The following is a 12,849-nucleotide window of genomic DNA, read 5'->3' as shown; positions in this document are numbered from 1 at the left end:
GTAGGAAATCTTTGCTAATACTTTCTTTTGTTAAATATCTTAGCTATGTGAATCCAATTTCTTTTGACATAAAACATTGCTGTGGAAGATTTTAATGCTCATTTATATTTCTTTCCCTTGTAAATCAAGTCCTCCTTTTGCTTAAGGGATTGTTTTCCCTCTTTAAAATTTAAAGGAACATTTTACTAGCATGTTCCTTGGTTTTGGTCTTTCAGTGTTAATATTCTAAGGTACATGGGATGTTCTTTCAATATATACATTCAAATCTTTTTCTATATCAAAATTTTCTCGAATTATGGTTTTTAGTATTCTGTGTATTTGCTGGATTTTCCTCAGGGTCTCTTTTTATCTGTATTTTGGATATTCTTTGCCTAACTTCATATTTGTCATACTTGATATCTTATTCATCTTATTTCTTCTACATTTAACTTTTTCCTTTTTATTCTCCATTTATTTGCACTTCCTTCTAATTTAGTTTTAATTTTTGAAATTACTTTATTTCTGATACTGAGTTCTTTTGCCTCATTTCTGAGATCTTCTAATTCAGATTTATGTTGTTATTTTATGTCCTGCATCCTTTTTTAATGTCTTTTAGCTCATATTGAAATAATATACAGCTTTGACCAGTCAACTTGGAGAAGTCATAGAAAGCAGCTCAACTGCTCCAGCCCACTTAGTCTTTCTTACCACTGGCTGCTTGCACTCACCTGGGATTGGAGAGAGCAGAACCCTTCCTTATTTTAGATGCTCTTCATATCCTGGCTTATGGTGCTTTCTAGTGAATACTAGAAAATACTAGAATATGGCACTTTGGGGTTCTCCTATTGCTGAATCTATCAGATATTACTTAATTGCTTTGTTTAGTTTTTTTTTCAACATAGATGATGCTACCATGCAGGACTTGTAGCTGCTGACTGCGCTGTTATTTATAGCTCCTTCCAGCATCTTTCCCAACTCTTTTTTAAAAAAGAAATAAAACAGTTCATACTTATTTTTTGTACCTAATTTCCTGTCATTCTCTATTACAAATTGCTTGATTCATGTATTTCACTTAGACCATTTAATTGACATAGGGTGAACTATTGGTTACCAAGTCCTCACTATGTACCAGACATGCTGAGAACTTTACATATATTTTACGTAGTCCTAACTGCTCATCTCTTAGCTAAAGGTAGTAGTATGTCTATTCATAGGTATTAGAAACTAAGTACAGATTCAGTAAGCTATGTAAGGTCATGTAAAAAATGGAGGTTAGATTTAAACCAAGTGTATCAACTCCATGTTTTTTCCAGTAGACTGTACATCCTCCATGACCAGTAATATTGTTTGGCTCTGTGTCCCCACCCAAATCTCACCCTGTAGCACCCATAATTCCCATGTGTTGTCTGGGAGGCCCACTGCGAGATGACTGAATCATGGGGCCAGGTCTTCCCTATGCTTTTTTCACAATAGTGAATGGGTCTCACAAGATCTACTGGTTTTAAAAATAGTTTCTCAGCACAAGCTCTCTTTCTTTGCCTGCCACCATCCACATAAGATGCAACTTGCTTCTTCTTGCCTTCCACCATCATTGTGAGGCCTCCCCAGCCACGTGGAACTGTGAGTCCAGTTAAACTTTTCTTTTGTTAATTGCCCAGTCTCTGGTCTGTCTTTATCAGCAACACAAATATGGACTGATACAATCAATTTATTTTCTTTGAACTGTTTACTCCTCTCCAGTTTATCTTCTGGGGAGTTTTGTTTTTACTTTTGTTTGCTTCAAATTTATTTATTTTAAAAAATGACATAAATAACATGCTAGTGTATTTTTCTTTTATATGAGAATGATTTTCCTATCAGACAGCTCTGATCGTGTTGCTTCTCTTTTGCTTAGCAATTTTTAGTGGTTCTCCTGTACCTTTAAAAAAACTTTAAAGTTTTTTAGTATGAAATAAAATTCTTCTAAGGAACTCACTCTTCTTACTTCCTGTACACTCATTTCTTGATCCCAATGTGTTTATTTAATTCTGAATTACCAGTAGTTCTTTCTGTATAGGATAAATTACTTTCTTATTTGCCTGCTGAACTTCTTTTCAACCTTCAAGAGATAGGGGTCTTGCTGTGTTGCTCAGACGGAAGTGCAGTGGCACAATTATAGCTCACTGCAGCCTCAGCTTCCCAGGTTCAATGATCCTCTCACATCAGCCTCCTGAGTAGCTGGGACCACAGGCAGGTGCCACCATGCCTCTTTTGTTGTTGTTGTTGTTGAGATGGAGTCTTGCTTTGTCACTGAGGCTGGAGTGCAGTGGCATGATCTCGGCTCACTGCAACCTCCACCTCCCAGTTTCTTTTTTTTTCTTTTATTATTATTATTATTATTATTTGAGACGTAGTTTCGCTCTTTTTACCCAGGCTGGAGTGCAATGGTGCGATCTCGGCTCACTGCAACCTCCACCTCCTGGGTTCAGGCAATTCTGTCTCAGCCTCCCATGTAGCTGGGATTACAAGTGTGCGCCAACATGCCCAGCTAATTTTTTGTATTTTTAGTAGAGACTGGGTTTCACCATGTTGACCAGGATGGTCTCGATCTCTTGACCTCGTGATCCACCCGCCTCGGCCTCCCAAAGTGCTGGGATTACATTTTTATTATTTTTTTAAGACAGGGTTTTGCCATGTTGATCAGGCTGGTCTTGAACTCCCGACCTCAGGTGATGTGCCCGCCTTGGCCTCCAAAGTGCTTGGATTATAGGCGTGAGCCACCATGCCCAGCCACCTCCCAGTTTCCAGCGATTTTCTTGCCTAGGTCTCCTGAGTAGCTGGGATTACAGGTGTGAGCCACCAGAGCCGGCTAATTTTTCTTTATTTAGTAGAGACAGGGTTTTGCCATGTTGGCTAGGCTGGTCTTGAACTCCTGGATCAAGTGATTCTCCTGCCTTGGGCTCCTGGGATTACAGACACAAGCCACTGTGCCTGGCACATTCATCACTTCTAAAGATAGTCGTAATAGGTTTTCTAAAGGAAACGTTGCTCTTGTTCAATTAATTTTTTACTTAATCAATTTTGAGATACCATAGACATCTACATGATTGTGAGTTTATTTTCCTTACCTAAAAAGTTGATTCTGTCTTGTCAATTTTTTGACATCTATTGTATATGTATGTTTGTATGTGTATACATATACACTTAAATGTCATGTAATTTTTTTCAGAAATGCGAGATAAAATGAGAAAATGGAGAGAAGAAAACTCACGAAATAGTGAGCAAATTGTGGAAGTTGGAGAAGAATTAATTAATGAATATGCTTCTAAGCTTGGAGATGATAGTAAGTTCTTTTATTCAGGTTCAGTACATGTCTCATTTATGGGCCTTTTTAACTTCTTTCATTTATGATTTTTATAGTTGTTGTGTTAATCTTCTCTGTGACTTCTCATCCCAAGAATTTTAATGATAGTTTATTTTGAGAAGGATTTATAATTGCCTGGTAGTAATAAACTATGGCATTTTGTTTTAAGGCTCACAGGGCTTCCAGATGTCTAGCCAAAATGTATTGTGTAAAGGACTCTTTGAAAATAGTAAAAGTATTAAATAGTTGGAGATTTTAATATTATATTAACATATTTTACACTGTTGAAACATATAAGAATGTGTTCTTAGTTTCAGAGATAATACAATAAATCAATTTTCAGTTCTAAGTAATATTCTCTAGAAATATCAGAAACTAGAATTCATTAATTTCAATTTGGGTTATTTTTTTAAATATTAAATTCAGATTTTTTCCCCCCCTATGTATATCTAGTTTGGATCATATATGAACAGGTGATGATTGCTGCACTAGACTATGGTCGGGATGACTTGGCCTTGGTAGGTATTTAAACGAAATATATGTTTAATTTGATTCATGAATTGTATACTGTAGTTAAGACTTAATGTATGGCTTATACTGAATGCTTTCTGTAGCTGGTTTTGAGTGCTGCTCTGAACAGTAAATGGAATTAACTAGATATTTTAGGACAAAGCATCTTAAATCTTTTTAATAGTCCTGAGAAGTAGGTATTTGCTATCCTAGTTTTACTGGAAAGATTTAGTTGCTGAAATTTATCTCCTTAGTAGGTGACTTACTCTGTTTTTTAGAGTTTAAAATAAAAAGCAAAGTTTGAAACAATTTTCCCTTTTGGCTGATTGAATGACTTTCATAGAATATAATATTCAATATTGTTACACAATCTTATAAACATATCTTACATAAGAAAATTCTGAAATATAGAATATAACTTAAAATACTAATAATGTTTGGCCAGATGCAGTGGCTCACATCTGTCTGTAATGCCAGCACTTTGGAAGGCTGAGGGAGGTAGACGACCTGAGGTCAGGAGTTTGAGACCAGCCTGGCCAACACAGTGAAACCCCATCTCTACTAAAAATAAAAAAAATTAGCCAGGTATGGTGTAGCATGCCTGTAGACCCAGCTACTCAGGGGACTGAGGCAGGAGAATCACTTGAACCTGGGAGGCAGAGGTTGCAGTGAGCCAGGATTGTGCCATTGCACACTAGCCTGGGCAGCAGAGTGAAACTCCATCTCCAAAAAAAAAAAACCAAATACTAATACTGCTTTTAAAATAAGACTATAATGATAGCTATATTTTTGGACTCATGTGAGACATGAAGCTAAATGCTTTACATCATGCTTTTATTGAGCCCTCATAATTATTTCTTGATTTGTGTTTGATGTTACTCATTTTATAAATCAGGAAGCAGAGGCGTCTATTCTGTTGTTCCTATCATCTTGAATTCTTAAGTACCACTTCATGCTGTCTCCGTATTTAAACTGAAAGGAAATACACAAAAACAAAAAATAGAAATACCTGAAAAAAATTCACATCTGAATAGTATTGTCCTTTTCAAGGTTGGGTTGGCTATACATGTAATTCTAGAGAAGCTGTTACTGGTGAAAACATTTCACAAAACCTTTGTTGGATTACCTTCAGAACCTATAAGACATATCTCTTTTGGATATCCATAGAGGTGGCAGTTTTACATCTTGAGAGAAGTTTTTATTTATTTATTTTTTAAAACAGCCAAATACCACTTGACAAAGTAGGAGGTCAGATTAGATAATACTTTTGGTTAATAAAGCAGGATATCCAATTAAGCAGTAACTTTTTAATGGTTAAGATTATATATACAGTTAGCTTGCTTTATTGACCTAGTAATATGATTTTGCTTGATGTCAAATAAATGAACATATCTTCACTTTTGACTAGCTTGAATATTTTTCTTAGTGTGGCAAATTTCTGCCACAAACTTTGAAGTTATATTTCAAAATTTTATTAAAACTTACTTTATTAGCAGTTAATAGTTTCATCAGTAGTTAATGGCATTGTTTTGGTCACTGATGCATTAGGATGCTTCAGTGGACCATTTATATAATCTTTAACATTTCTAGGACTTCTGGAACTTAGAATCTTTCATATGTTGCTGAGAACGTAGATACTCAATAAATATTTGATTATTTAGTTAGTCAAGTTGATGAGTCAATTATAGATACTTGTTCAAAGAAATTGGTATTCCATCAATTTAGTGTCTGTATTTTCTGATCCCAAATCAGGATATATTGATTGAAAGGATGATTGATTAATATAAAATTTCAACAGGGCAGAATTAAACAGTGTTAATATTATTTGCTAGGAACTTGAGATGACTACTAAAAAAACTTGGTTTTTAACAGAAGAATGCTTCTGCTGTAATTACGAAGAAAACTCCAAGTGCTGTTGTCATTTAAGTAGGGGCCCAACACATCATAGACATAGTTTTTAAGGAAGAATAATATGATAGTACTACGTGAAGAATTATTAGCGGATATCATAATCTGCTCATTTTCCTGGTTAAGAGCATGATTGGTTTCTGAGAACTGATTGTTGCCTTCACTGTAATGTCATAGTTCTTTTAATCCATTATTTGTTACTGATTAATTTCACTTCATGTTATTAGAGGAGACTAAGGAAAATATTCAGAAAAATACGTTGAAGACTACATATGCCATTCTTTATTGCCTTTTTAATTTATATAATGTAATTATTACTCAGCTCTTATTTTTTCAGTTTTGTCTTCAAGAGCTAAGAAGACAGTTTCCTGGCAGTCACAGAGTCAAGCGATTAACAGGCATGAGATTTGAAGCCATGGAAAGGTAACCAAATCGTATCAACAGTGTGATCCTATTAAAACTGGCAGGCATAGAGCCTGTTAATCATGGTGGTGGTAATTTTTTTTTTATTTCAGACATACTAGAGTGTGAAGTACTGTCTCATTATGGCCTTAATTTACATTTTTTGAAGATTGATGAGGTTAAAAACCTTGTCATGTCTGCTTAGATATTCAGATAACTTTTTTTTTTTTTTTTAAATTTTTATTTTTTATTGCATTTTAGGTTTTGGGGTACATGTGCAGAGCATGCAATACAGTTGCATAGGTACACACATGGCAGTGTGTTTTGTTTGCTTTCTCCCCTTCACCCACATTTGGCATTTCTCCCCAGGCTATCCCTCCCCACCACCCCCTCCCACTGGCCCTCCCCTTTTCCCCCCAATAGACCCCAGTGTTTAGTACTCCCTTCTCTGTGTCCATGTGTTCTCATTTTTCATCACCCGCCTATGAGTGAGAATATGCGGTGTTTCATTTTCTGTTCTTGTGTCAGTTTGCTGAGAATGATGTTCTTTCTGAAATACCTTCTTTGGTCTTTACCTGTTTACAAAATTGGGTTGTTTCACCTTTTTTACTGCTGATTTGTAGGAGTTCTTTATATATTCTGGATAAAAACTTTGTCAGATATATGTGCTGTGAATATTTCTCCCTATTTTCTTGCTTGAATATTTTATTTTCTGAATGATGCCTTGTGAAGTAGAGAAGTTTTTAATTCTGATGAAATTCAGTGTATCATTTTTTTAATGGATAGTGATTTTTGTGTCCTGTTCAATAATTCTTTTCCTACTCCAATGTCTCAACAATATTTGGTAGTGTCTTCTAGACAGTAGGAACATTTTAAATTTACGATTATTTTTAATTCATAAGAGTGCTTTCAGAGTATTTTTCTTTTTGCCATCTGCTTTTTAAAATTTTATTTTCAGTACTTCTAGATAATTGTGCTGTACAGTTCAACTGTGTCCTTATATTCTGCCTATTATGTCTATTAATTACTAATAAAGGAATATGGAAGTCTCCAACTTTAATAGCGGATTCATCTATTTCTCCTTGCAGTTCTATTAGTTTTTGCCTCACATATTTTGATGTTCTGTTGTTAAGGATTTTTGTTCTGTTAAGATTGTGTTTTTCATGAGTATGAGCCCTTTATATTATGTAATGCCCCTCTTATCCCTACTAATTTTTCTTGCTCTAAAGTCAGCTTAAATGTAGCTCCTGAGCTTTCTTTTGATTACTATTAGAAAATATCTTTCTCCTTCCCTTTACTTTTATTCTGTTTTATCTTTGTATTTAGAGGGTTCTGTGTAGACAGCATTTAGTTGGGTCATGTTTGTAAATCCACTTTGATAGTCTCTGTCTTTTTATTGGTGTACTTACACTATTTACATGTAAAGTTATTAATATAGTTGTTTTAATATCTGCCATATTCATAAGTATTTTCTATTGATTGCTCTTGTTATTTTTTTCTTTTGTCATTTCTGTTTTCTGCCTTCTGATTTAATTGAGAATTTATAGGATTTCATTTTTTCTGTCTCTCAATATATCAGTTATACTTCTTTTTAAATTTTTTAAATAGCTGTCTGAGAGATTGCAATATATATTTAAAACTATCCAGTCGGCTTTCAAGTAATACTATACTGATTGGCAGGCAGGGCAAATACCTTACAACAGAGTATTTTTAATTCCTCTCTTTTGTCATTTCTAACACTGCTTTCATTCATTTCACTTATTCATAAACCATAATCACCAAATACATTGTTGCTATTACTATTTTGAGCAAACTGTTATCTGATCAATAAGAATTAGAAAAATAAAAATTTTATTTTACCTTTATTCATTTTCTAATGTTCTTCCTTTCTTTATGTAGATCAAAGGTTCTGACCAATATCATTTTCCTTTTATCTGAAGAGCAGCTTTTAACGTTTCTTGCCGAGCAGGTCTGCTAACAGCAAATTGCTTTAATTTTTGTTTGTCTGGAGTATATTTCTCTGTCACATTTAATGGACAGTTTCTCAGGATACAGAATTCTAAGTTGCTTCTCTATCCGAACACTTTAAATATTTCCCTCTACTCTTTTCTTGTTTGCATGGTTTCTGAAGAGAACTCTGATAAAATTCTTATCCTTGTACCTATATAAATAATGTGTTTTTTTCTTCTGGCATCTTTTAAAATTTTCTCTTTGTTTTTGATTTTCTGTAGTTTGATATACATAAGTATACATTTTTTGGTATTTATTCTGCTCGATATTCTTAGAGCTTACTTGATCTGTAGTTTTGTGTGTTTATTTTAAACATTAATACTTCAAATGTTTCCAATATTTTTTTTTCTTCTAATATTCTCATTACATATATGTTACATCTTTGGTAATTGTACACACTTCTTGGATATTGTGTTCTATTATTTAGTTGCTTTTCTCTTTTTATTTCAGTTTTGAAATTTTTATTGACAGTTCTTCAACCTCCTGACTCTTTTGGGTTATGTCCAATCTACTAATAAGCCCAAGCCCATCAAGGGCATTCATCATTTCTTTTACATTGTTTTGATTTCCAGTATTTTATTTTGATTTCTTTTTTAGAGTTTCGATCTCTCTGTTTACATTACCCACCTGTTTTTACATCTTGTTCATTTTTCCATGAAAATACATAACCATCGTTTAAATTCCTAGTCTGTTTATGACAGTCCTTCTGCTATGTCTGCATCTGGTTCTGATGCTTGTTCTGTCTCTTCAACTTGTGTGACTGGTTTTTACTTTTGTACTTTGGACAAATTGAATTAATTTTTTTTTAAAGGAAATCTTCTGTAAGTACTATATACATGATTTGCTTTACTTAACAAAGTAAGACTCTAGTAAATATTTAGTGTTCTATGAAGATGGGAAGACTTCTATAACAATTATAAATGCATTTAAATTAAAAGATTAAAGTCACTTTAATTATTTTCTGTATTTACTATTTGTCACCATATTTTTAAGGTAATAATTGTAGATGTTTCTTTTTCTTTTTAAATAGATATGATGATGCTATACAGCTATATGATAGGATTTTACAAGAAGATCCAACTAACACTGTAAGTTGGCAGATTGTCTTGAAAAAAAACCTTAAGTTTAATTTAAAAGGTAAAATTATTTCATTGAGGAAATAATGGAAAGATACATAAGTAACCAGGTTTTATATTTTTAATTAAAATATTTTTCTTTTAAATTTTAAATAGTTCACGATGAGCCACATTTTATTTAAAATAGATTTAAGACTCCAATAAAATTTTACTTCTAGAAGATATCTTATTAGAAAAGGGGCTAGTTGAGATTTCAAAAGAGTAGACTATGTGTTTGCATAAAATATTTTGTATTTTATGAAAAACTAACTTGTTTAGTTTGTGCAGTTACTTTTTACTTGTCTTAATGAAAAATAAAAGAAGCCATTTCAGTAATTAGTATATGGAATTAATGAAGGCATTTTGTTTTGTTTTTGCTTTTCTCTGCCTTATACGTGAGTAAGAAGAAATATATACCCCTTTAATTTACCATAATTTTGAAAAAGTGTTTTAGTTTATTGGATAGAATATTTGTTCTAAAGCTACCTATAAAGTAGTATATTTGTTTGAAAAATACCCCGGTGAATTCTGTTTTTAATGCTGAGAGCCCTGTGGTTTATTCCCATAATAGCTTCCCTCAGACTTAACCTTTCAACTAAAAAGTTACAGAGAGACTTTAGTCATTTTAATGTTTCATGATGAGCCACATTTTATTTTAAATAGATTTAAGACTCTCCAATAAAATTTGACTTCTAGAAGATATCTTATTAGAAAAGGGGGCTAGCATAAGTCATTTTAATGTTTTGTGTCAGTATTTCCATGCACACATATGCCTGCTGAAAGAAAATATTTTTAAATTTTTTAAACAAAAACCAGGTTGAGTTTTTTTTCTTTTATAGAAGAAGAAATTGTTATATTAACACAATAAAGATATATGAAGTTTTTCTATTATTTGGCAAGTATTTCTTTTAACATAGACATTTTAAAAATCTTATATAATATTGGACTATAGATTTTAAGATGTAAAATGCTTGGTAATTGAACAACAGTGACTTGATGTCTGTAGTTCCTAGAGCACATTTATCTCAGGCATTGATCATAATTGATATTCTGTAATAATACTTATGTATTACAGTAGTTGGTATATTCCTTAAATGATAGTTGCTTGCTTTTGATCTTTTCCCACCCCAGGGAGATTTTCTTTTTTTTTTTTTTTTTTTTTTTTTTGGGACGGAGTTTCGCTGTTGTTACCCAGACTGAAGTGCAAGGGCAGGATCTCGGCTCACCACAACCTCCGCCTCCTGGGTTCAAGCAATTCTCCTGCCTCAGCCTCCCGAGTAGCTGGGAATATAGGTGTGCACCACCATGCCCAGCTAATTTTTGTATTTTTAGTAGAGATAGGGTTTCACCTTGTTGACCAGGATGGTCTCGATCTCTTGACTTCGTGATCCACCCGCCTCGGCCTCCCAAAGTCCTGGGATTATAGGCATGAGCCATCGCACCCCGCCCCCAGGGAGATTTTCTGTGAAAACTTCCTAGGGTTGTGTGTGTGTGTGTGTGTGTGTGTGTGTGTGTGTGTGTTAGTCTGTTTTCATGTTGCTGATAAAGACATACCTGAGACTGGGTAATTTACAAAAGAAAAGTGTTTATTGGACTTACAGTTGCACATGGCTGGAGAGACCTCACAATCACAGCAAAAGGCAAGGAGGAACAAGTCACATCTTCTGTGGATGGCAGCAGGCAAAGGAAGTTTGTGCAGGGAAACTCCCATTTTTAAAACCATCAGCTCTCATGAAACTCACTCACTATCACAAGAACAGTGTAGGAAAAACCCACCCCCATAATTTAGGCACCTCTCACTAGTTCCTCCCACAACATGTGCGAACTGTGGAGTTACAATTCAAGATGAGATTTGGGTGGGGACATAACCAAACGATATTCTTCCCCACGCCCCTCTCAAATCTCATATTTTCATAAATTCAAAACCGATCATGCCTTCCCAGCAGTCCCACAAAGCCTTAACTAATTTCAGCATTAACTCAGAAGTCCACAGTCCAGCATTTTTTCTGAGACAAGGCAAGTGTTCTCCACTTATGAGCCTGTAAAATCAAAGGCATGTTAGTTACTTCAATGGGGGTACAGACATTGGATAAATACCGCCTTTACAAATGGGAGAAATTAGCCACAACGAAGAAGCTATGGGCCCCATGCAAGTCTGCAATCCAGCAGGGCAGTCAAATCTTAAAACTCCAAAATGATCTCCTTTGTCTCCATGTCTCACATTCAGGTAATGCTGATGCAGGAAGTGGGTTCCCATGGTCTTGAACAGCTCCATCCCTGTGGCTTTGCAGGGTACATCTTCCCTCCCAGCTGCTTTCACAGGCAGGACATGAGTGTCTGTAGTTTTTACAGGTGCATGGTGCAAACTGTTGGTGGATATACCATTCTAGGGTCTGGAAGATGATGGCCCTCTGTACAGCTCCACTAGGCATTTCCTGGGTCGGGACTCTTTGTGGGGGCTCCTACGCCACATTTCACTTCCACGCTGCCCTAGCAGAGGTTCTCCGTGAGAGCCCTGCCCCTGCAGCAAACTTTAGCCTGGACATCCTGGCATTTCCATACATACTTTGAAATCTAGGCAGAGGTTCCCAAACCTTAATTCTTGACTTCTGTGCACTCACAGGCTAAAAGCATGTGGAAACTGCCAAGGCTTGGGCTTGCATCCTCTGAAGCTAGGCTCGAGCTCTGTGTTAGCTCTTTTCAGCCACGACTGGAGGGCTGGTATGCTAGACACCAAGTCCCTAGGTTGCACAAAGCATGGGACCTTGGGTCTGGCCCATAAAACCACCTTTTCCTGTTAGGCTCTAGGCCTGTGATGGGAGGGGCTGCCATGAATACCTCTGACATGCCCTGGAGTCATTTCCTTTGTTGTCTGTGGAATTAACAATTGGCTCCTTGTTACCTCTGCAAATTTCTGCAGCTGGCTTGAATTTCTCCTCAGAAAATGGGATTCTTTTCTTTATAAATAAATAAATAAATATATATATATATGTATATACATACACACACACACATATATATATACACACATACACATACATGTATATATATTTTATTGCATTTTAGGTTCTGGGGTATATATGAAGAACATGCAGGATTGTTGCATAGGTACATACATGGCAATGTGGTTTGCTGCCTCCATCCCCATCACCTATATCTGGCATTTCTCCTTATGTTATCCCTCCCCAAGTCCCTATTCCCCACTGTCCCTCCCCTAGTCCCCCCACCAACAGACCTCAGTGTGTGATGCACCCCTCCCTGTGTCCATATGTTCTCACTGGATCTGACCTAGTCCAATGAATTTGAGGCAGATTTTCAGTAGACAAAGCTACCCTCACATGATTCTTTACTTTCCACTTCATTTTACCTTTCATTATTGCAGCTCTAGCGACTATCCATCTTTTGTTTCTGCATGAAACAGGCTCAAGTAACCCGTCAGGAATGACCTCAGAACCTGATAAAATCTCATTTTACCCATACTATACAACTAAAGACATCCTCGGATTAATCTTCCTCCTATGCCTAACAAGCTTAACCCTATTTACACCCGATCTACTAACAGACCCAGACAACTACACACTA

General features: G+C 35.3%; 1 protein-coding gene across 7 annotated transcripts in view; it reads left to right on the top strand.

Annotated features, from left to right (window-relative positions):
- EMC2 (ER membrane protein complex subunit 2) overlaps positions 1–12,849 on the top strand; it is a 128,880-nt gene that overhangs the window by 17,036 nt on the left and 98,995 nt on the right. For 4 of the 7 annotated variants that reach the window (XR_013528159.1, XR_013528158.1, XM_002759299.7 and 1 more), the window contains 4 exons: positions 3,188–3,301; positions 3,776–3,840; positions 6,078–6,163; positions 9,183–9,240. Coding sequence is in view for 4 of the 7 variants with exons in the window: in XM_002759299.7 (XP_002759345.1) it covers positions 3,188–3,301; positions 3,776–3,840; positions 6,078–6,163; positions 9,183–9,240 (323 nt within the window). In the remaining 3 variants the exon portion in view is untranslated. Of the gene's footprint in view, positions 1–3,187; positions 3,302–3,775; positions 3,841–6,062; positions 6,164–9,182; positions 9,241–12,849 lie in introns of all 7 variants that reach the window. The other 3 variants (XR_013528157.1, XM_008983349.6, XM_008983351.5) reach the window with 1 other exon arrangement.

Source organism: Callithrix jacchus, chromosome 16, assembly GCF_049354715.1.
Source record: "Callithrix jacchus isolate 240 chromosome 16, calJac240_pri, whole genome shotgun sequence".
Lineage (NCBI taxonomy): Eukaryota > Metazoa > Chordata > Mammalia > Primates > Cebidae > Callithrix > Callithrix jacchus.
The sequence above is the reverse complement of the archived record's forward strand: the minus strand, read 5'-3'. Positions and strand labels throughout refer to the sequence as shown.